We start from the raw sequence: 24,066 nt of genomic DNA, 5'->3' as shown, positions 1-24,066 counted from the left end.
TGTCTGAGTGTTTCCATTCTTAACATTGGGCCTGGCCAATCTCTCACAATTTATACCTTGCTTGCACTGTTTCCCTGGCTCTTTTTTTTCCTCTGCTAAGTAAAATATAAGTATGCAATACTGATTATAGACAGCAGTATTGTTCACATTTTTTTGTTACTTAAAGGGATGGTGCCCTTTTAAGTTAACTTTTAGTATTTTATAGAATCGCCAAGTTTAAGCAACTTTCCAATTTCGCCTTCATTATTTACTTTTTATAGTTTTTTTTTTTTAATTCCCATTTTGTTCTGACTCTTTTTAGCTTTCATGTGGTCATTTGGACCCTAGCAACTAGATTTCTGAAACTGGAGAGCTTTTGAATAAAAAGTTAAATAACTCAAAAACAATATAACCAATATAAAAAAAAAATTGTCCCAATCTGTACTTGGGTTCCATGGGTGGTATATCCTTCAAACACCATAACATGGGGGCGTAGTTTTTTTTTTTTTTTTATAATAATCTTTATTCAATTTTCAAGGAAATACAGAAAGCTAAAAAAAGGCAGTGGAAAAAAAAAAAAAAATTGACAGTCGGCAATATGACAATATCCAACAAAATGCAGTATAAACAGAGATACACATTACATCAGTACAGAGTCAGTATATCAAGTCAACATCGCCATAATAGAACAGTTGCCCTAAGAAACTTCCCGTGCCATGGAAGGAAGAAGGAAAACAAGGGACAGTAAAGATAGAGAAAAAAAGAGAAAGGCAAGGGAGAAAAAGAAAAGAAAAAAACAAAATCTTGTCTCAACTCTTACAGCGAACCTGCTCAAAGTAGTGACAGCCGTGGTGGTATACCATGTATAGGCATGATATAGGTAAGGTGGTATTTAGGTCAAGGGCTGTATTTTCTAGTAAAGGGCGACAGGACTGGAGTCATATAGTAAGTCCTCTATATCGGAGCCACGGGTCCCAGATCCCATGAAAAGTATCAATCTCATCACTAGCCATCATGGTAAGCTTCTCCATCACCATGTTACCGTCTATTCTGGACTTAACCAAAGGTATATCAAGAGTAGGCGTTTTCCATGCTTTAGCTATAATTTGTTTGGCGGCCGAAAAAATACGGCATATCAATTTTTTCACATATTTAGTACATCCTGTGATTCTGCCGTGAAGCAGTGCCACTGCAGGAAGCTTAGTTAAAGTGAGCCCTGTGATGCTAGTGATCATGGTATAAATACGTGTCCAATATCTAGTTGCTTTGGGACAGGACCACCATACATGTAGGTAGGATCCTACCTGTCCACAACCCCGAAAACAGGTGGGAGATGTAGCAGGATACCATGCAGAAATTTTTTCAGGGACTAGGTACCATCGTGACATAACCTTTTGAGAAGTTTCTTGAATCAAGATACTGGGGGAACATTTAGTTATATCTAGGAACCTATCTAACCAATCATCCTCCTCCAAAGTGACATGAAGCTCCCGTTCCCATTGCCTAATGTATAGTAAGTCCTTTAATGGCTGTTGATGAGCTAACTGATCATAGATTCTGGAGATGGCACCCTTATGTGGGAGTGAATGGAGGCACAATTGTTCAAACATAGTGGGGGGAGGTAAAGAGCGAGATTCATTTCCTATTATGGAGAGGAAATAATGTCTCATCTGGGCATACCGGAATATCTCGGAGGGAGGCATGTGATATTTGGCTGTCAAAGTGGGAACATCTACAAACTTGTGATTCGGAGTCAGTTGGGCTATCGTAGACAAATTGTTCATATGCCACCACTGAAAAGTCGACCCTGCCTGACCAGGAGGAAACTCAGAGTTTTGTAACATAGACAGAGCTGGGCGGTAATATGAGGATAACGGGTAGTGGGACCGGATACTCCTCCATAACGACAGAGAGTGGGTCACTGTGGGAGGTAGTGTGAGGTTTGCGTTCCCTTTGGTCCAGATGAGATTGCTAAGTAACAGATTGCCAACCTGCGACTGTTCTATATCTATCCAAAGAGGAGAGTGAGAGGTGACATGCCATTCCGACATCTGAGCCAATTGTGCTGCAATATAGTACAGTCGGAAATTTGGGGCCCCCAGTCCTCCCCTACGTCTACTCCTATAAGTCACACTTGCTTTCATCCTAGCTCTTTTACCCCCCCAAATAAATTTCTGACAAGAGCAGCGCCGTTTCTGGGGAAGGAGCCGCCTGAGGCGGCTCCTGCATTGCCGCCCCCGCACCGACTTACCTGTCGGCGAGGGGAGGCAGGAACACGATTGCGGAGAGCGCAATTGCGCTCTCTCGCAATAGCGCAGCCGAATTTCCGGTTTAAAAACCGGAAATTCGGCTCTTAAAGGTGCAGGAGCGGCTTTTTGCCGCCCCTGGAATCCTGTCTGGCGCTGCCGCCTGAGGCGAGCGGCTCAGCTCGCCTCATTGGCGGAGCGCCCCTGGACAAGAGGATTGGAGTTTAGTTAGGGTTGTCATAGGAGGGCTTACCGGTAACGTACGGAAAAGATACAGCAACTGTGGAAGGATCGACATCTTTAAGGCATGAATTTTACCCAGCCAAGACAGTTTCATTGATTCCCATGTCCGAAGCGTAGAAAATATTTTGTTAAATACCTTAGGGTAATTAGCAGTAGAAATAGTATTGTAATCCGAAGTTAACAGTATGCCTAAATATTTGATAGTCTTGGGTTGCCATTGGAACTCGAAATTCAGTTCTAGTAATTTTTGAACAGGAGCAGGGAGATTAATGTTCAACGCTTCTGACTTCTGTGAGTTAACTTTCAAACCCGAAATAGAACCGAAATCAGCAAGAATTTTATATAAGTGCGGGAGCGAGGTCATTGGTTTAGTAAGTAACAGCATTATGTCGTCTGCATATAACACACACTTATGGATTTTGTCCCCAATTTGCAGACCAAAGATATCTTTATGTAAACGGACATGAATCGCAAGAGGCTCTATAACCAGGGCAAACAGTAGGGGTGAAAGCGGGCACCCCTGACGGGTACCCCTTTGTATTACAAATTTTTCCGAAAGGAATCCCAGATGCCGGACGCAGGCTCTAGGTGTGTGATACAATGCCTTAAGTACATGGAGGAATTCTAAGGGGAATTCGTATGCTTTCAACACCAAAGTTAGATACTGCCAAGAGACCGTGTCGAAGGCCTTTTCCAGGTCCAACGACAGTAACATTGAAGGGATATTCTGTTGTTTGCTATGGTGTACCATATCAATAACTCTACGTATATTATCGGTTACCTGTCTACCAGGAATGAATCCCGCCTGATCTCTCTGTACTAAGGCATGTATAAAGACATTTAGGCGAGTGGCATATATTTTGGCGATGAGTTTGAGGTCTATATTCAGCAGTGATATAGGACGAAAATTTTTACACAATGTGATGTCTCTATTAGGTTTAGGTATGACCGTTATATATGCGAGTTGAGATTCCGCGTCAAACTTTCCCTCCCCAGTCAGCATGTCATTATATAAAGCGGACAGAATATAGATAATATTTGGCGGAGAAACCGTCAGGGCCCGGGGCTTTGGCCATCTTAAGATCTTTGATAGCCTCTGCAATTTCTTCCGACTCTATCGGTTTGGCTAAACTACTCTGCTGCAATTGAGATAGCTTAGGAATAGGGATGCTGTCGAGAAACGAGTGAACGGACTGAGGGTTCAAATTCACCTTCTGCTCATAGAGAGATTTATAGAAGGATGCAAATTCAGCAACAATTTTGGCCGGATTAGCAGTCAAGGCCCCCTCCTTAGTTTTAATCTGTGTAAATGGGGTGTGGTGAAATTTATTGTTCAATTTCCTCGCCAACATCGTGTCTGCCTTATTGGCTTTTTGAAAGTATTTTTGCTTTACCCACGACAGCCGTTTAATTTCCTGTTCTGTCATTAACAAGTTCAGTTCTGTTCTTGTTTTCTCAATTTGTTTCCAGAGAGGAGTGGTAGGGGTAAGTTTATGCTGCGACTCAAGCCGATTCAAATGGGACATTAGGGTTGTCACTTTCTCTTTCGCAACTCTTTTCCGCTTAGACAAAGCTTGTATCAGTAGGCCTCTAACAAATGCCTTATGGGCTGCCCAGAGTGTAGAAGTCTTCATGTCAGGGGTAGTATTGGCCGCAAAAAAAGCTAACATCTCGTTTTCAAGGTCCTTCACTACAGTCGGGTCAACATGGGGGCGTAGTTTTATATAAAAGAGGCTTATCCAAATAGAACATGCCTGACCATGTCCCTCCACTTATCTACTTACAAGCTATTACAGTCCAAACTTTAGACTCTCATCTGCCTGGGCCTCACATATTCTGCTTGAGCTACATCATGTTAACCTTGTGTTTAGGATCATAGTGTTGCTGAAAAATGAACCATTAGACCAAAGCTTCGACTTTTGTTTTTTTTTTGTTAGACTAAAACAGGTTCTCTCCTGATTCATTTTAATGAATCAGGATAGGAATCAATTACATAGTATAATACTACATGTGCTATATAAATTTACTATACATGCTCCTTGTCAAAAGTCTGCTGAGAAAGGAAGTTATGTGGCCTGCCAACTCCATTGCACTAATGTCTGTTATCATAAGATATGGGATGAGCTAGGTTGTGTAAAAGGGCTTCATTCTCCTCCTTGAGGCTGGATAAAAGATAAAATGTATGGCATGTGGGTTTTTTTCACCATTGTGATGCTCTCAAGGTATTCATAAGCAGTGTCCATCTGTCACAACCACCATTTGTAAAGGATCCATTATTTTCAATTGGAAGCACCGACCAGCATAAAGGCCATTTTGACCACTGAGGTTCCCCCAAGGGAGCACCATGTTGATAAGAAGACCACATGCTATAACCCTAATCATGGGTTTTTGTATATTTTATCACCACTGCTTTATTCGCTTTAAAAAATCACCACGTTGTTTTTTTTTTTGGTTATGTAAGAGAAGAAAGGACCACTGACTTATTTCCAGGCAAGGCTGTAGCGATGTGCGGATTGGAAATTTTGTGACCAGCACCCTAACCTTTCCTTTCAGAACCTGTTTTGGGACAGCCCATGCACCGCTACAAGACTGTTCTACATACGATAAAAAGATGGGGGTGTAGGAAAGCAGACAGTGCCATGATACCAGAATATATTCAAGCAGGAAAGAGGCTATAATGTTATATGAAAACATTATATATATCAACTCTGTCAACATTAACCTCATTCGCTAGACCATGCGCACAGTGTTTTAAAGGGGACCCTTCACCCAAACAAAATTATCCAAATCCTATTTTATCATGTTAGTCAAGCAAAATGAACTTTAATTACACTGTATAAATTATTTGAATATTGTTTCCATCAGTCTGGGAATTCATAATGATAGCAACCAGGAAGGAGAATTTTGTGGACACTGTTATTAAGGCAAGTCTTGTATCATCTCAGAGTCTTGTTTGTGCACCAGGGGACAGGGACCCAATGTCCATCCCTATGCATTAAATCGTTAAGAGAGCTGGGGGAATGTAGGGAGAGCGGTGACATCTAGGAAGTGCTGAATGGAAAGTGAAAGTAATTGCTTGCCCCGCCTCTAGGCATAGAGGCGGGGTAGTCAATACGTGATTGACAGCTGATATTTTTAAATGAGTTTACAACAGCTATGAAAGCTTTAATAAAAAAAAGAAATTGGATTTCATATTTAATTTAAAGTAAAACTATACCCCCCAAACAATGTAGGTCTCTATAAAAAGATATTGCATAAAACAGCTCATATGTAAAATCCTGCTTCATGTAAATAAACCATTTTCATAATAATATACTTTTCTAGTAGTATGTGCCATTGGGTAATCATAAATAGAAAATTGCCATTTTAAAAAATAAGGGCAGCCCTCTGAGATTGTAAGATTCACTGTACTCACAAATATACCAACAAACCATACATGTTAGGTCACATGAGCCAATTAACAGACACAGTTGTGTCTTTTGCTTCCACACTTCTTCCTGTTACAGTTAGAGTTGTAGTATTTCTGGTCAGGTGATCTCTGAGACAGCACACAGACCATCACAAAATGGTGGCTCAAGGCAAGAGATGTAAAAGGGCAATATTTACTTAAATATGTATTCCAGTTTGGTAAGATTCTTTAATATGCCACTTAATATGATATGAACTATCTGTTGCTTAAGTGTTCATTTTGGGGGTATAGTTTTCTTTTAAGAAGGACTTTTATTATACAGATTTTTATTTCTGGGTGACGGGTCCACTTTAATGGTGTGTTTTGTGCTATAATGATAGAAACTCCTAATGAACAGTTCAACACTAATGGTCGATCAGTATATACCTTTTGGGCACCGCTTACCTTAAAAAAATTATAAAAAAACCACCAACGAAATTAAAGGGGGTTTATATACATTTAAATATAATGGGGTATATTTATCATAAGGTGAAATACAGCAGGTCTTTTGAGGGATCTCTTCATTTCTATTCGATTTTAAAGGCATATTTAATAAAGGGTGGTTCCCACGTTTAACCTTTGATAAATATGCCACTAAAATCCCATAAAAACAATACAGTGTGGCAGATTTTCCCTCTAGTGGTCTGCATATAACATAAATATGCCCTATAATACTGTTATCTATATAATACCTTTATGGGGCAGATTTATCAAGGGTCGAATTTCGAGGGTTAAAAAACCCTCTATTTCGACCCTCGAAGTAAAATCCTTCGAATTCAAATATCGAATTCGAAGGATTTTAGCGCAAACGATTCGACCGATTTTAAGCGATCGATCTAATGATTTTTATTCGAGCATAAAAAGTGCCCATAATCTACAATGTCCCCATAGGCTAACATTCAATTCGGTAGCTTTTATTTGGCGAAGTATTGAGTCAAAGGATTTTTTAAAGAGACAGTACTTCGATTATCGAATGGTCGAACGATTACAGGTAATCGATTACAGGTAATGTCAACTTAAAAATATCCTGCTTTTTGTACAAATAGCTACACATTTTGAAAACTGCAGACTAAGAAAATGTTACATAGAAATATATAAGCTCTGTGTCCTTTTTGGATATTTATGTATATAGTTTTGTATATTTATTGTTACTGGTCCTCCCTGTGTGTACTTATATATTGTAATTGTATACATTGTACTTTTATTTTATTGTACAGCGCTTTACAAATAAAGTCATGCATACCACGCTATGGTGACATTTATTAAAGGAGAAGGAAAGTCATCTTGCGCTTGGGGGTGCTAAATGTTAGGCACCCCCAAGTGATTGTATTGACTTACCTGAAACCCTGGGCCGGTGCTTCTATCAGCAGAAAACAGCACCAGCCCGGGATTATTCCAGTGAGCACCACGGAGCGATCTTTTTACGACTTCTTCTTTCTTCAAATTTCCCAGGGCAGATGCATTCGCAGTTGAACGAAAAAGCCAACTTTTTAGTTAAAAGAAAGAGGAAGACAGAAAAGAAGCGCTAGTAGTGCTCACTGGTATAACCCCGGGCTGGTGCCGTTTTCTGCTGATAGGAGCACCGGCCCAGGGTTTCAGGTAAGTAAATACAATCACTTGGGGGTGCCTAACATTTGGCACCCCCAAGTGCACAAAGACTTTCCTTCTCCTTTAAGGGCAGTGGCCGATGGGGAGATTTGTCACCCTCGATAAAGAAATGCACAAATGCGGGCGACATATCTCCTGAAAATGTGTCTCCATTGGAAATAATTGAAATTGTAAGCGGTAAAACCAACGCGTCGTTTAATTCTTCCGAAGTTGCCTCTGCGATATGTTTGTTTTACCGCAGCGATTTCAGTTATTTCCAATGGAGATGCATTTTCGGAGATTTGTCGCCCGCATTCGTTCATTTTTTTATCGAGGGAGACAAATCTCCCCGTCAGCCACTCTAGGGTTGCCACCTTTTCTGGAAAAAAAATACCGGCCTACCTATATATTTATCTTTTTATCCTATTAATAACATTGGCATCAACCAAAATTTTTACAGGCCAGGCCTCTAAAATACCGGCCAGGTGGCTCCAGCAACTTGCTTGCCTAACTTGCCTTTTGACACATAGGGGCAGATTTATCAAGGGTCGAATTTCGAAGTTGAAAATAATTCGAAATTTGACCATCGAATTGAATTACTTCGACTTCGAAAGTCGAAGTTTTTTTTCATCGAATTTGGCCATTTGCAGTCAAAGTAAAATCGTTCGATCGATCGCTGTAATCCTTCGAATCGAAGGATTTCAGCGATCCATCAAACGATTTCTCTGCTCTAAACTGCTCTAGAAGGTCCCCATAGGCTAACATAGCACTTCGGCAGGTTTAATTTAGAGTACTGAAGTCAAAGTTTTTTTAAAGAGACAGTACTTCGATTATCGAATGGTCGAACATTCGAACTATTTTACTTCGAATCGAAGTCGTAGTATCCTATTCGATGGTCGAAGTATCCAAAAAATTACTTTGAATGTCAAATTTTTTTACTTCGAAAATTCCCTCGAATTCACTTCGATCCTTGATAAATCTGCCCCATAATAACCATCAGAACAGAGCTCTTACTGGCAAATCGTGTTGGTCGTCAAACATTTGGTTGCTAATGGTTACATTGCACTTATGGCCATAAAGGAATTATTTATTTATACAGCGCTGGCAATTCCATAGACACATATAGTATACCGTGTATGTAAGGTTGTATTTAGCAAAGGCTCAGCCCAGCAGGCTCCACTCGTGGCATCACGTACACCACGATTAGGTAACATCCAGTCTCCAAGGCAACCACACCACCTTTTAGACCCGCCCCAATTCAGGGAACGGCCGCAGCACAGCAGCGAATTGCAATAGGCGTGTCCCACGGAGAAAAAAAGCGACGCGGGGATTGGTCCTTGCGCTATGTCTGCCTAGACTCACTCCATAAGGTGGGCCAATCGGATCTTGATCCGGTCTGATGACGCGCGTAGTTCGCAACGCTTTGTACCAATGAGAGTCGGAGAAGGGAATCGCTCGTTGTGTGCGTGAGGGCTATGAGTTCCCTGTCCCGGTGCTGAAAGGAAAAGAGGTGAAGCTATAAAGTGAGAAGTGTCTATAGGAAGAGCGAGAGACGGGCTCCTACACAGGCACAGGTGAGACGGCTGCGCAGCTCCTTTATATCTATCATAATTATACAATATAATGTAGGGCAGGTGTCATGTCACTTATACTTTATATGTACAACCATATGAGCATTAGCATTTATGTATATAGAGTAATATTGTAACAAACAAGGGCCTTGCATTCAACCCTTACAGAGTAACAAAGTAGGACTGCAGGGACCTGCTCCCAAGAGCTTACAATCTAAAGCTTCCTGTGACACATATACCTTGCACATTTGTGACGTTAAGTAACTGGACATTATTCATTACTAGGGTAACTGTCTGGGTGCTGCAATGTTATTTCTTTAGTCGTTTGGCAATTGTACCTCCAGCTCAGATATATAATATACGTCTGTAATGTGTCATGTAACCATATTTTGTTCTTTTTGCACCATGAAAGAAAATGTCATTCAGAGAAACATTTTAATACATATTCATTAAATCTTTTTAGCGGTTTCAAAGTTATTTGTAAGCAGGCCCGGACTGGCAATCTGTGGGTTCTGGCAAATGCCAGAGGGGCTGCTATAAGGTGCCATAGAAAGTCAGTAATTAGTGGGCTGGTGGGGGCTGATTGGCCTCTGTGTACCTGAAATGCCAGGGTCTATTTTAATTCTCAGTCCGGACCTGTTTGTAAGTGCAAGTGTCTAGAACAGGAGTTCTTTTTTCATCTCTAGGTCTGTTAATCAGCTGTAATGTTTCAGGAGTCCGACTCAGCGGTGCCGAAAACAGATACTGCCTTTCATGTAAATAATAATTTGCATATACCTTTAAAACCATTTGAAATTATCTGAGCGTTACTAAAAGTTATATTTTCTTTTATATGCAAAAAAATCTGATTTTGGGTGGAGGATGCCTTTAAAGGAGAACGTAAACCCTAAAGTGAATATGGTTAAAAATGGCATATTTTATATACTGAACTTATTGCACCAGCGTAAAGTTTCAGCTTCTCAATAGCAGCAATGATCCAGGACTTCAAACTTGTCACAGGGGGTCACCAACTTGGAAAGTGTCTGTGACACTCACATGCTCAGTGGGCTCTGAGCAACTGTTGAGAAGCTAAGCTTAGGGGTTGTTGCAAATTATACATCAAAAAATGAGGTTGGTCTGAAATATAAGCTGATGCTACAAGGCTGATTATTTAATTCTGATACTAGTTGCACTGGTTTCTGAGCTGCCATGTTGTAATTATCTGTATTAACTACTTTTCAGCCTCAAATTGTGACATTTCTGTCATATTGTATATTGTGAGTGAGTCCCTAAGCTCAGTAAGTGACAGCACACAACAACACAGGGCATGTGCAGTGAATCAGCAGAAAAGAAGATGGGGAGCTACTGGGGCATCTTTGGAGACACAGATCTTTACTGCTAAAGGGCTTCGGTTGCCTTGGGCTGGCAGAGAAGGTCAAAACATAATGTACAACATTTCTAGCTACTTCTTTAGTTAGACTTTAGTTCTCCTTTAAGCACCAATGTAAATTCTGGATTTGGCCCTTTGATTACTTTTTTGCCAGTTTACACCTGCTCTCATATATATATATATATATATATATATATATATATATATATATATATATATGTACACAGTGCACTAAATTAGGCCACATGCTTTATGTTTACAGAAAAGAACTCCTTCGCTAATTACTATAGATTTCATTTTATAGGAGTTCTCCACAAGCGAGCTGTTTCAAATTGCCCTTTCAATTAAAGTGATCGAATTTGGCTAACTCCTCAACCAAAAGCTGGATTGGTACATTTTGTTTTCTAAGTGTTGGTAACAGAAGTTACCACCTGTCTTTTAGCACCACAACATTTTATAATATAATTTCTTGGTGACTGTTCTTATCATTTACAGGCCAAGGTACAATATATTATGCATGCATTTTGTGAGCCTATGTTTTATTACTGAAATAAACAGTTAAAATTAATTGCTTGGGATGCAAAAAAAACTCAGTAGGTCAATAATTTAAATCTTATCTCTCGCTCCTTTGCAGGCCACCTGAATTTGACACTGCCGTGCTTCCTCCGAGGGCTAGCAAGCAATAATGGCTTCCAACGACAGTACCGGAATCCTGAGCTCTGCTTACATTGCTGCTGAATATATAGACACGCTCTTACCGGACAATCCGTTGCAGCCATCTTTTAAGTATGCCTGGAACTACATGATGGATAATTACACAAAGTTTCAGATTGCAACCTGGGGGTCTCTGCTAGTCCATGAGCTAATCTACTTCCTCTTCTGTCTGCCTGGCTTTCTTTTCCAGTTCTTACCTTTCATGCAAAAGTATAAAATACAGCAGGTGAGTAATGGGTTATAATACACAAGAGCCATGAATATCCCGTAAAATAAAATTCTTATAAACGGTGCTTAGTGATGTCATCAGTTATAATCAGAGCTTAGTGATGTCATTTCTATCACATGATTCACTGAAACATTTAGCCAGTAGGAATACCCAAAGATTCCTGAGGTTTCCCTTCTTTTGTCGGCTCTCAATAAATTCGCTCCACTCCGAGTGTAACACCAAACTTCCTTTAACTTGTGCAGAGTCAGCGCTGCAATAGCTTTAGGGAAATAAGCTTTATAGAGATATGGTTATTGGGCTAAACTATTCCAAAAAGGGTATTAATATACTACACCATATATTACCATATCACTATACCGCTTATTTCCCTAACGCTATTGCATCGCTGACTCTGCACAAGTTAAATGAACTTCACTGAAACTTTTGTTTCTGTTGCAAAATATGAGGCCTTGTGTTTTTATATGGTCATGGAACTCCTCGATATCCTTATATTTTTCAAGAGGGGGTACTTTATTCACTATATATATTATTTCCAAAAATTGGGCCTGAACAGTATTTTGTAAAATAACCTAAGGATCATGGCATGTTAACAGTTTAATATGCTTGTATGGGACACCTTTGTACTTTTTATCTTATCATTAGATATTCCCTATATTCTGCCAGTCTGTGCCATCCAATGACATGGACTTTTAAAGCACTGCCTTCCAGTATTCTATTGGGATGTGAACTATAGTTAAAGGAGTTGTTCACCTTTGAGATAACTTTTAGTATGATGTAGAGAGATATTCTAGGACAATTTGCAATTGGTTTCATTTTGTATTTTTGTGGTTTTTGAATTATTTAGCTTTTTATTCAGCAGCCCTGCAGTTTGCAATTTCAGCAGTCTGGTTGCTAGAGTCCAAATGACCCTAGTAACAATGCATTGATCAGAATAAGAAACTGGAATATGAATAGGAGAGGCCTGAATAGAAAGACGAGTAATAAAAATAACAGCAATAACAATACATTTGTAGCCTTACAGAGCATTTGATTGTTAGATGGGGTCAGTGACCCCCATTTGAAAGCTGGAAACAGTCAGAAGAAGGCAAATAATTAAAAACCGATAAAAAATAAACTGAAGACCAATTGAAAAGTTGCTTATAATTGGCCATAACATACTTAAAGTTCACTTAAAGGTGAACCGCCCCTTTAAGGAAAAGTTATGTAGCATGCCCAATGGATGTTTTATTCTCTGGTGCCAAAATAGTCCTCCTTATGTAAACCACCTAAATCAGTTCTGCTGGTTCTCAGCCTGAAATTGAACACTTTGAGGTCCAGAATGTCTGTCAGGTGGTTGTTATTACAGACAGTGGGAGGCCATGTGGGAAATTTGGGGTGCTTTCTAAAAAAAAAGGACCCATGTGCCTTCTGACATCATTTAAAATAGTAATACTCATCTACAAATGGCCATACTAAATATATATGGTAATAGTACTGCTTTCTTCTAGCAGTGAGGAACAATATTTTGTACAGTTTGTATGTTTATAGTGCCAAAACATATTTTCCTTACCAATATAATATAGAGATGCTCTGTACTACTTATTTGTTATAGACTTCACTAGGAAACACTGAAAGTAGTCTGTTGCTGCACTCCCGCACTGAATGCTGCATGATTTTGGGTGAAAAATGTATCCCTAGGGCTACTCCCTCTGCTTCCTATTGCATTAAATATGGTTCTGGTTGTGAAAGCTGGAAAGAGTCTGAAGAAGAAGGAAAATGACTTAAAAACTATAAAAAATAAAAAATGAAGACCAATTGAAAAGTTGCTTAAAATAGACCACTCTTTTAAGTATACGTGTTAAGTATACACCCCTTTAAGTATACGTGTTAAGTATATAAGAGGAAGAAGAGGCTGTTAATTTCCATGTCTTGCACTGTAGTGTACCAATAAATTACAAGCAGGGGGTACAGTATGTTTAATGTCAACTGGATGTAGACAACCAGATTCACAGATTCTGTTTTGTTTTTCAGGATAAACCAGAGACATGGGAAAGTCAGTGGAGATGCTTCAAAATGCTCCTTTTTAATCATTTCTGCATTCAGTTTCCTTTGATTTTCGGCACTTACCATTTTACAGAGTATTTTAACATACCCTATGACTGGGATGCAATGCCACGATGGTGAGTAAAAACTAATGCACATATCTATGTATTTATATTATACCATATATACCCTCTTTTTTAAATAAATAACTGAGTTTACAAATATGTGCACTAATTGAATGTTTGTATGGGCTTGTATACCATTAAAGCTACCCCATTGTGCTGTATCAGTACTGTGTTGACTACAGTTGCCTTATTGCAGTAACCCATAGCAACCAAAGAAATCCAATTGCTGATGGTTACTGCACTAAAGCAGTTTTTCCTCTTGGACTGTGCAATTGCATTATCCTGTGCTGAGCAGGGTAATAGGTAACAGAAAGCAGTGCAGGGGAGAGCACAATCAGGTTTATAGGAAGTTTTATTTATAGTGATGTATTTGTCCTATAAATCACTTTTAGGGGCAGGGGAAGCGAAAATTCGAATTTTCAAGTTTTTTTTGTGTAATTCAACTAGGGAATAGTTAAAATTCGAGTTTTTAAAAAAATTCACATTCAATATTTATCATTTACTGGCCCTTTAAGAATTCGAATTCGACTATTCGCCACCGTAAACCTGTCGAATTGCTGTTTTTGCCTATGGGGGACATCCTGGGATCCAATTTGGATCAGTTTGCAGCCTTCCTGAAAATCAAGGTTTTTTTTTGGAGAAAAAACTTGAATCGAATTCAATTCGATTCAAGTTTGCGGGTCGATCCCATTCACCCGAATTTGAATTTTTTTATTTTTTTTTTAATTTCGAGTTTATGGGAGTTTTTACAAACTCCCATGAACTCGAAATTCCACCCTTGATAAATCTGCCCCTTAATGTGTATTAAAACATATCTGCAAAAACATTTTAGAAGATATAAAAAGTCCCAGTTTGAAACAAAATAGTTGGCTCTAAACAAGTAAAACTGGGGGATAGACTGAATGCAAAATTTCCCTTTTACTTCCCATAGAGTAATATTCCCACTGTTTTCTGTTTTTAGGTACATTCTGTGCGCCCAGTGTTTCGGGTGTGCAGCGATTGAAGATACCTGGCATTATTTCCTTCACAGAATCCTTCACCACAAACGCATATACAAATACATTCACAAAGTGCACCATGAGTTCACTGTGAGTATTTTCTGCTAACCCAGCAATTGGGGGGGGGCCTTCCTGACATGGAAGATTTCTTAATTTCAAAACTGTCTACATATATATATATATATTATTTTTTTCTTGATTCTGTGCCTGGGAAGCCTCAGCACAAATCTCCATATGCACCATTCCCTAACTCCCTGTAGGCTCACAGAGTCATGCCTCTTCCACCTTGTTCCATTGAGAGGTGATGAATTCTGGGACTTGAAGTCCCACTTCTATCATAGTGGGTGGTGCACAGATTCTCTAGAAAGCACAGCAGTCCCAGAATCCACAGCTTCACAACAGAACAAGGTGACTGAAGGGTTGAATGAGCCTAAGGGGAGTTGAGAAATGGTAAGTAGTCTAGAGAAAGGTTTCCTTTCAGTCTGTGAAATTATGTTTTTATGTTTGTGTAAAATTATTTATTATTTATGTCTAATTCTGGAAGTTCAGACAGTGTTGGTGCACCTTTTCTACATAATCCAAATGAGCTCATATCATAAAGGGAATACCCAGACACCCAGTGCTGCCATGTTGCCCATTTTTTGTAGACTGCTATACAAACCACAATATCTAAATATTGGAAACATGTTTCAGAAAAGACATGCTTCAGGTCAATGACCCCAGCAACCAAAAGAGGTTGATTTTGAGCTTATTATTGCTAAGTACAGTATATCATTTTATTCAGACCCCTTCTCATGTGGAATTCTGGGCCCGTGCCGGTAGAGATGGTCATTTAAATACTAGGTTGAAGATCTTGAAAAAATAATACATAGCAAAAGATTAAAAAATAAAATAAAGTCCAGGTACAAACACAATATCACTAAAAAAAAGTTCATTTTAGGGTGAAGTATCACTATAACAGAAATATTTTCGGTTGGGTCTATTTCAATTATATCGTGATGAGATCCTTTTTGAGGCTTGTTTCTAAATAGAAATAACTTGTTTTTTCTAGTCCCCTTTTGGGATGCAAGCTGAATATGCCCATCCGTTGGAAACCCTAATACTCGGTGCTGGGTTTTTCATTGGGATCATGGTGTTCTGCAATCACCTCGTTCTCATGTGGGCATGGGTGATGGTTAGACTGCTGGAAACAATTGATGTTCACAGGTAAGCTGCGTCTTTCAAATGTCCTTATATTGGTTGCGGATCTTCTAATGCTGAAACTATGAAAATATGTTCTTATGTGTGCTTTAGGGGATAGATATTTGTTACATGCCCACTTATGTACAGTACATGTGCACAATATTTGAATATAAATGAACTGGATCACCTTTAATATAAGAAAGGGGATAATACCACTGGAGCTAACAAATTTAGGATATTCAGAGGCATCCATATTTAGTTGTTCTTGTTCTTGCACCCATTAGCAGCTCTGTGAGCTGAAAATCAGCTACCTTTACCTTCTATGGCACAGGTAAACGTGTTTATCAGGCAGTTGCCACATAGAAATTGACAGCCAGCTTTCAGAGCACTTCCATTAATTTATGCAGTGCTGCTCAAACTAGTACAACTCTTGTGTGTGACCTGATACATGTCTGGAGACATTTGTTTATAATCAATACTAGCCATCAGCTTTCTTCTTGGGTGGGTCATTCTGCTAGTGGATAGATAGCACACTATTACTGGTGGGGTTGGGAGATTATGTTACAAAGGTGAAGGTCCATACATTTTTTACTTAAATTTAGATTTGGTGTCCTTAAAGGGGTGGTTCACCTTTAAGTTCACTTTTAGTGTGTTATAGAAAGACTAATTCCAAGCATCTTTTCAAATGGGGATCACTGATTCTAAAAACGAATGCGCTGTAAGGCTACAAATGTATTGTTACTGCTACTTTTTATTACTCATCTTTCTATTCAGATCCTCTCCTATTCATATTCCAGTCTCTTATTCACAGGGCTGGAACTAGGGGTAGGCAGAAGAGGCACCTAGGGTACAAAGATGTGGGGTTGCTGGGCAGGCACCTATTTAAAAGTTTTCTGCCTACCTCTTGTCTTGGTGGCTTCCTCCCCTGCTGCTCTCGCCTTTCTCCTCTCCTCCCCTCTAGCACTCTGCCCTCCCTCTGTCACTCCCCCTACCTCCCTGCCCTTCCCCTTCACTGCTCTCCCTTGTCTTATGGTGCGTTCGCACACACACACGGGGGGCAGGGGACGCCGACCAGGTGCCTTGGGCGCCCTGCCGGCTTGGACCGGCCCTGCTTATTCGTATCAGTGCATGGTTGCTAGGGTAATCTGGACTGGATTGCTGAAATTGCAATCTATAGAGCTGCTCAATAAAAAGCTAAATAACTAAAAAAATAAACACAAATGAAAAAAAAATTGAAAACCAATTGCAACTTGTCTCAGAATATTACTCTCTACATCATGCTTTAAAAGTTAATGTAAAGGTGAACTACCCCTTTAAGTTATATTCCCTTCTTTGCCTTGGCCTGGAAATAAAAATGTTATCAGATGTCCCTGACTATCTTGTCACTGAAAATGGGTAATGAAATAGTAGATGATCTAAGCTCCTTTATGCTTTCCTAACAACTTATATAAGCAAGATGGTGACTTGGCAAGGGAAAGTTCACTTCTGTGAAGAATATAGTGAATAAAGTACCCCCTCTTGTAAAATATAAGGATATTATAAGTTACCGAGGAGTTTCATGACCATATAAAAACACGAGGCCGAAGGCCGAGTGTTTTTATACAGGTCATGGAACTCCGAGGTAACTTATAATATCCTCATATTTTACAACTGGGGGTACTTTATTAATTATAATACACAAATTTTAGTGAGTCATGTGACAGAAATGACATCACTACTCACCGTTTATAACTGATGACATCACTACTCACCGTTTATAAGGATATAATTTACAAGATATTCATGGCTTTTGTGTATTATATATATATACATGTAAATATGTATATTTTATGTTTGTTAATGACATTTTGGGGCAGATTTATTAAGGTTTGGGTTGTTTTTTTTGGTCAAAATTCACATTTTTTTGGGGTTAAAAAAAATTTCTGGAATTTAAAACACACACATTTTTTTAGATTTATTATACCCCAACCCTGAAAATAGCTCGAATCGGAAAATACATTATCTAAAACCTGTCAAGGTCGTGTAGAAGTCAGTGTCAGAGGTCCCTTGAACCATTTGAAGATGTTCATAGCCTGCATGATGTTTGGGTTTTTTTCTGAGGGTTTTGCCCAAAACGTTTTTTCTGCCAAAACCTCTGTTAGTTCGAGTTTTTGGGTTGTTAATCCAAAACTCACTGATTCAAGTTTTTCCCATTTTAGTTTTTTTTTTTTAAATTATAAAGTTTCATTGGAGGTATATAAAACTCTAAAATTGGACACTTGATAAATTACCCCCTCTCTGTGAGTATTTCTAGCCAGCCCCTTATTTGTGCCGGAGTGTGTGCCTTTAAAGAGACAATCTGTTTCAGCTCTATGACCATTTTCATAGGACTTTCCAGTTGAGTGATGGGTCAGATAAATTACCCAGACTCCCTTGGACCTGGGGTGGGGGTCGTAGTGTGCATCATATCTATGGAAAAATTAATAGGTAACAGCTTTTCTCCCTTGGGGCCCTGCCAAGAAGTGAGCTATAATGTAAGTAAGGACCAGTAACTGCAAAAAAATTCTAAAAAAAAATCGTTAGTATGCTACAAAAAAAAGACACCAACACATATTAAACTTTAAAATCTCTAAGTCTTTATTAAGAAATAACTTACCAAAACTCCGCTTGCGCTCCTCTTCAGAAACGGCGACAGGGCGACGATCCATCGTTCGGCACTCGATTTCTCCTCCCTGGCTATCTCCTATAAGGAAGGCAGGGAGAAGAAATAGAGCGCAGTACGATGGATCACCGATTGCCTTTTCTTAAGAGAAGCGTAAGCGGAGTTTTGGTAAGTTATTTCTTAATAAAGAATTAGCAAATTTAAAGTTTAATATGTGTTGGTGTCTTTTTTTTCGTAGCATACTAACTAAAGTTTTTTTTAAATCATATTTGTTGTTACTGGTCCTTTAAGCGTGAGCAATAGCTGATAAGTAACTGATACTGAGCCTTTATTTGTATCAGAATCCTTCTTTGTTTGATGCCTTATCTTTTTCCTTTCCAGTGGCTATGACATTCCTCTGAACCCCTTGCACCTCTTACCATTTTACGCCGGCGCCCGCTTTCATGATTTTCATCACATGAACTTCGTTGGTAACTACGCCTCAACGTTCACATGGTGGGACAGAATCTTCAACACAGACTCACAGTACAACAACTACAGCGATAAAATCAAGGCAACAACAGAAAAGAAGGTAAAATAAACCGTCTATTCGTTTTCTTTCCTGCCGGATCATAAATCTCAGCCAATTCTATATGCGATCACAGATGGAAGCAAAGTCCTTTTATGAACAAAGACTTGTATATAGCTTGTCTGTGACAGTAAACAACTGTGGAAATTACCCACAAATCCAATAACTGCTGGCCCCAAACCCCCCAAATGTTCAGCTCAACCTTTGGAAATGGGAACCAAGGAGGATGGTATAAAAACTTCTTTTACACAAGTTGAAATAACTTTACTAGACGGAACAAGACAAGAAGATAAAAAAGCAAAGCCAACCAGCCATCAGACCAGATGAATTGTTCATGACAGCACAGTACTCATTTTGAGATGTGGTATATTTTTTACACATGCATATATTTTAATTATTTAACGTGTTTAATTGGTCTTTACAAGACCTGTGCCTCTGACTTTAATACATATATTAAATGTGGCAATCACAGATGTAAACGGTACAGTTAGATTGCATATGGTTCAGGGCTTGTTTGCACTTTCAATTGGTTACAGGTTTTTTTGTTGGCTGATGGCACTTGTATCATTTCTCTGGCAGTTGAAAAGCATCCGGTAGTGTCTTCTGTGATTACTGGCACTTTTCAGCTGGAAACCCCCTCTAGCGAGCGGCCTGAAAACACACGTGCCATAACTCTTTAAGGAACATTAACAACAAATAATAAAAGTGTTTTAAAGTAATGAAAATCAAGTGTACTGTTGTCTTGCACTGGTAAAACTGGTGTGTTTGCTTCAGAAAGACTACTATAGTATATATATAAACAAGCTGCTGTGCAGCCATGGGGGCAGCTGTTCAAAGCTGAAAAAGGAAAAAAGGTACAGGATACTCGGCAGATAACGGATAAGCTCTGTAGTATACAATGGGATTCTTCAGAACTTATCAGTTATCTACTGTGTATCCTGTGCTTGAATGGCTGCCCCCATGGCTACACAGCAGCTTGTTTATATAAACTATAGTTGTGTTTCAGTTTTACCAGTGCAGGGCAACAGTAAATTATATTGTCATTCCTTAAAAACACTTTCATTTTTTGGTGTTACTGTTCCTTTAAACTACTATGTTCATCAGGGGTAGGTGGACCAGCCAGGTTTGCTTTGTGGACACGTCTGCCTTACTACAACATGTATTTAAGAAAAGGGAGTGGGTTTCTTGCTTTAGACACTTGCTAGCCTAAACATTTCAGCACTTACATCGCAATGTCATCCTCAGTGTCGTTTTCGGAATTCTATTTTGTCGTTGCTGTTTTATTTTTGTTATGCTGAAATAAATATGATTTTAACCACAATGCACCTTCTGCCATTTTTTTTATTTTATCTTCTTACTCCTAAGAAGCTTTGTTTGGATATCTGTTCGGTCTGTAACAGAAGAGCGCACTCCAGAGTTAAGCACTTGCACAAATTGACCTGGAACACAATTTATCAGATTTATCGAATTTGACCTTCGAAGTAAAATAATTTGAATATCGAATTTGAAGGATTTTAGCGTAAAAGTTTCAATCGGACGATCGAATAAAAATCATTAGATCGAACAATAAAATAGTTCGAATCGAACAATAAAATAGTTCGAATCGAACGATTTTAAGCGTTCGATCGAATGATTTTTATTCGATCATAAAAAGTGCCCAAAACCTATCTACAATGTTCCCATAGGCTAACATTCGGTAGCTTTTATTTGGCGAAGTATTGAGTCTAAGGATTTTTTAAAAAGACAGTACTTCGATTATCGAATGGTCGAACGATTTTTACTTTGAATCGTTTGAATCATTCGATTCGATCGAATTTGACCAATTCGATGGTCGAAGTACCCAAAACATTACTTCGAAATTCGAATATTTTTGCATTTGAAGTTGAACTATTCACTTGAGCTTAGTAAATCTGCCCCAAGGTATCTGGAGTGGGGTGTACATTTAGGGGCAGATTTATCAAGATTTGAATTTTCGAATTTTTTTATGGTCAAAACTGTCAAATTCGACTAGGGAGTTATCCAAATTTGATTCGAGATTTTTGTTAAAAATTCTAATTCGATTATCGAGATTTATCATATTCTGGCCCTTTAAGAATTCAAGTTCAAATATTCCCCACCTAAAACCTGCTGAATTCCCGTTTAAGTCAATGGGAGACGTCCAGGAATCAATTTGGAGATGTTTGCAGCCTTCCTGGCAATCAAGTTTTTTTCTGAGAAAAAACTCGAATCAAGTTTTATCCAATTCGATTTGAATTTTCAGGTCATTAAAATTCGTCTGAGTATAAAAAATGTGATTTTAATAATATATTTCGACGAGTTCGAAATTTGACCCCTGATAAACGTGCCTCCCCAATTTTGGTGTTATTCATTTTTAGGACATTGCTGGGCAGCAGTTAATACAGGTATAGGACCTGATATTCAGAATGCTTGGGATCTGTAATTTGGATCTTCATACCATAAGTCTACTAGAAAGATAATGTAGAGAGTGATATTCTGAGACAATTTGTAATTGGTTTTAATTTTTTGTTATTTGTGGTTTTTGAGTTATTTAGCTTTTTATTCAGCAGGTCTCCAGTTTGCAATTTCAGCAATCTGGTTGCCAGGGTCCAAATTACCTTAGCAACCATGCATTGAATTTAATAAGAGACTGGAATATGAATAGGAGAGGCCTGAATAGAAAGATGAGTAATACAAAGTAGCAATAACAACAAATGAGGAAGGCAAATAATTAAAAAACCATAAAAAATAAATAGTGACGACCAATTAAAAAGTTGCTTAGAATTGGCCATTCTATAGCTTACTAAAAGTTAACTTAAAGGTGAACCACCCCTTTAATCACATGCAAATCGGTAATTTTATCAACAATTATTTTTTTCAGTTATGAAACTTTGGTACAGAAGCTTGTACCTATGAAACATCCGCCCACGCACCACCAGTGCACATTCGCTGGCGTACACAGTGTTTTTGCCACGACCTCCCAACAAAGGGGCAAATTTACTTACCTCCGAAATTGCAACGGCTTCACTCACAGCGCAACACTTCGCCAGGCGTAGATTCGCCAGGACAACGCTAATTCACGAAAATCCAAAGTTGCGTCCAGGGTTCTGAAAGCTAGCGAAGTTGCGCTAGCGATAATATGATAAGCAGTTCAAAGTTGCACTAGCGATGCCTAATTAGCATACAGGGTGCAGTTATAGTACAATGGACGTATATGTTGCAGCAAATACATTACACTACACAAGTCCAGGGAAGCTTAATAAAATAAAATAGAGTTGTTATATTGCCCTATACATGTGCCCATTGTATAGTTTAGGTGCCATATGTTAGGAAATGTAGGGGGGGAAGGAGGGAACCCAAAAAAAATATGATCTTTTTCAGCCTATCACCCTGTAAAAAGTAAAAGACGCCAGCGTTTTTTGGGACTCTCCTATCTACACTATTGTAGATAGTATTGTTATTGCTACTTTTTATTATTCATCATGCTCAGCCCTAGACTGATATAAGTAAAACAAACATGGGCTCAATATTGTTAAAAATTCCAAGTAGTTACAAACACAAATGACATAAATAGTGATGAATTTTCTGTGCAAAGTATGTAAACACTGATGTGTACATTGCTTTAAGGGCATTTTATTTCCTGGTGCTGCTGGTTGGTACAGTAATGTCAATGAGTTGAAATATATTTCACCAGTAGATGGCAGAGTGGACATCATGGGATTTAATAGAGATTATTCCTGTGTAATGGATCTCCTAGTGTTCCTTCTGTGGAACACAACTAGACCAAATAAAATTTCCACGTGATATACAGTGAAACCTCTATTTTAGGCTCCCTGATTTCAAGTTTTCCTACATTTTTTGTGGTCCCACCAATTTATAATGCATTTCAACGGGTGCAAAATTTTGTCCTGATGTACTCAAAAACTGATTTTCTCCACTATCAATATTATTATTTGTGAAATAAATAGGTTTAAAATATTTTGCCATGGTTCTGCCTGTAAATGTTGAATTCCAATTAGTGCAGGGTCAGACTGGGGGGCCCGGGGGCCCACCGGGACTATTGTCCAGGGCCCCCTCTGACCCCACCCGACCCCCTACCATGTTAGGACCGGGACAGCTCCTTCCTTATCGCTTCCATGACTTGTCAGGGGATTAGAGGTACGGGTTCTCAGTTGGTTTCTCCCCCCTGCACCAAACAGAATGGTATGTGCCGTTGCATCTGCCACACGAGATCTTCTCACTTTACTCCGGCAACTCGCACTCCAGCCCTGAAGCAGTTCCAGCTGCGCGCACCTCGCTGACCGGTCTCTTGCCGCGAAGCCTGCTGGGAAACGTAGTCTCTTCACAGCCTTGCCAATCACGTGACCCTACTCCTGCTTGTGGCGTTCCTGTAAGAATGGCGCTGCGTGCATGCACAGTTGGAGCTGCGCGGCGCCTAAAGAAAACTTTTTTTTGTTTGAACAAACTGATCAGGAGAGGGGTCTGGCCCGGCGGAGACCCATTAAGGGTCAGGGCCCACCGGGTTTTTTCCCAGTTTCTCGCCGGGCCAGTCCAACACTGAATTAGTCTTCCCCTTATACAGTCCTGCACCAATCACTTATTGCTTTAGGTTGTGTATGTGACTGACAGAGAGGCCTTGCACATGCCCCCATAATGTTTAACCCTTGTTATTAACACAGTAAATATTGTATCTCCAAGTAAAACGGACTCCTGTGCTTATATCCTTTCAGTACTTGAAGAAAAAGTTAATTTAACACATTTCCCTGATTTTACATTTTCCAGGATTTTAAAAATAAAATAAAATCTGACCTTTAAATGCAGAGCAGTACAGCGGAGTTCCCAGGCACCATCTTCTGCCATTCGCATTTTTTCGAGTCTCTCCTCTGATACGAAGCTAGATACGATGTTCAAAATTTTGGACATCGTTGGAGGCATACCGCTGAAACTTCTGATAGAGATAAAGTTTCTACCTGTATATCTGACAAGTCAGGTCTTAATGTTTGTAGTAGAGAAAAAAATGATGGCCAAAGACTCCAATGGTAGAAAAAAATTGTCGCTCGTCAGAAAATGTTTGTTATCCATTGACTTTAATGCATTTCAGCAAATTCTTGTTGTTTTGTGAATTCTCTGAGAAAAGCGAAACGGGT

General features: G+C 39.1%; 1 protein-coding gene across 1 annotated transcript; it reads left to right on the top strand.

Moving 5' to 3' along the window:
• The first annotated feature begins 8,921 nt into the window (after positions 1-8,921).
• msmo1.L (methylsterol monooxygenase 1 L homeolog) lies at positions 8,922-19,686 on the top strand. Its single transcript, XM_018241703.2, has 6 exons — positions 8,922-9,077; positions 11,078-11,383; positions 13,397-13,545; positions 14,495-14,621; positions 15,583-15,737; positions 18,736-19,686. Exons 2-6 carry the CDS (start codon positions 11,129-11,131, stop codon positions 18,932-18,934), a joined length of 885 nt encoding a protein of 294 aa, XP_018097192.1. The 5' UTR covers positions 8,922-9,077; positions 11,078-11,128; the 3' UTR covers positions 18,935-19,686.
• Positions 19,687-24,066: the final 4,380 nt, after the last annotated feature.

This window comes from Xenopus laevis, chromosome 1L (assembly GCF_017654675.1).
Source record: "Xenopus laevis strain J_2021 chromosome 1L, Xenopus_laevis_v10.1, whole genome shotgun sequence".
Taxonomy (NCBI): Eukaryota; Metazoa; Chordata; class Amphibia; order Anura; family Pipidae; genus Xenopus; species Xenopus laevis.
This window is presented reverse-complemented; position numbering and strand designations above follow the sequence as displayed.

Excerpts from the sequence above, each read along its gene's own strand:
- msmo1.L (XM_018241703.2), top strand. The coding sequence starts at position 11,129 with ATGGCTTCCAACGACAGTACCGGAATCCTGAGCTCTGCTTACATTGCT. Across the intron at positions 11,384-13,396 it reads AAAAGTATAAAATACAGCAG|GATAAACCAGAGACATGGGA; the intron begins GTGAGTAATGGG and ends TTTGTTTTTCAG. Across the intron at positions 14,622-15,582 it reads AAGTGCACCATGAGTTCACT|TCCCCTTTTGGGATGCAAGC; the intron begins GTGAGTATTTTC and ends TGTTTTTTCTAG.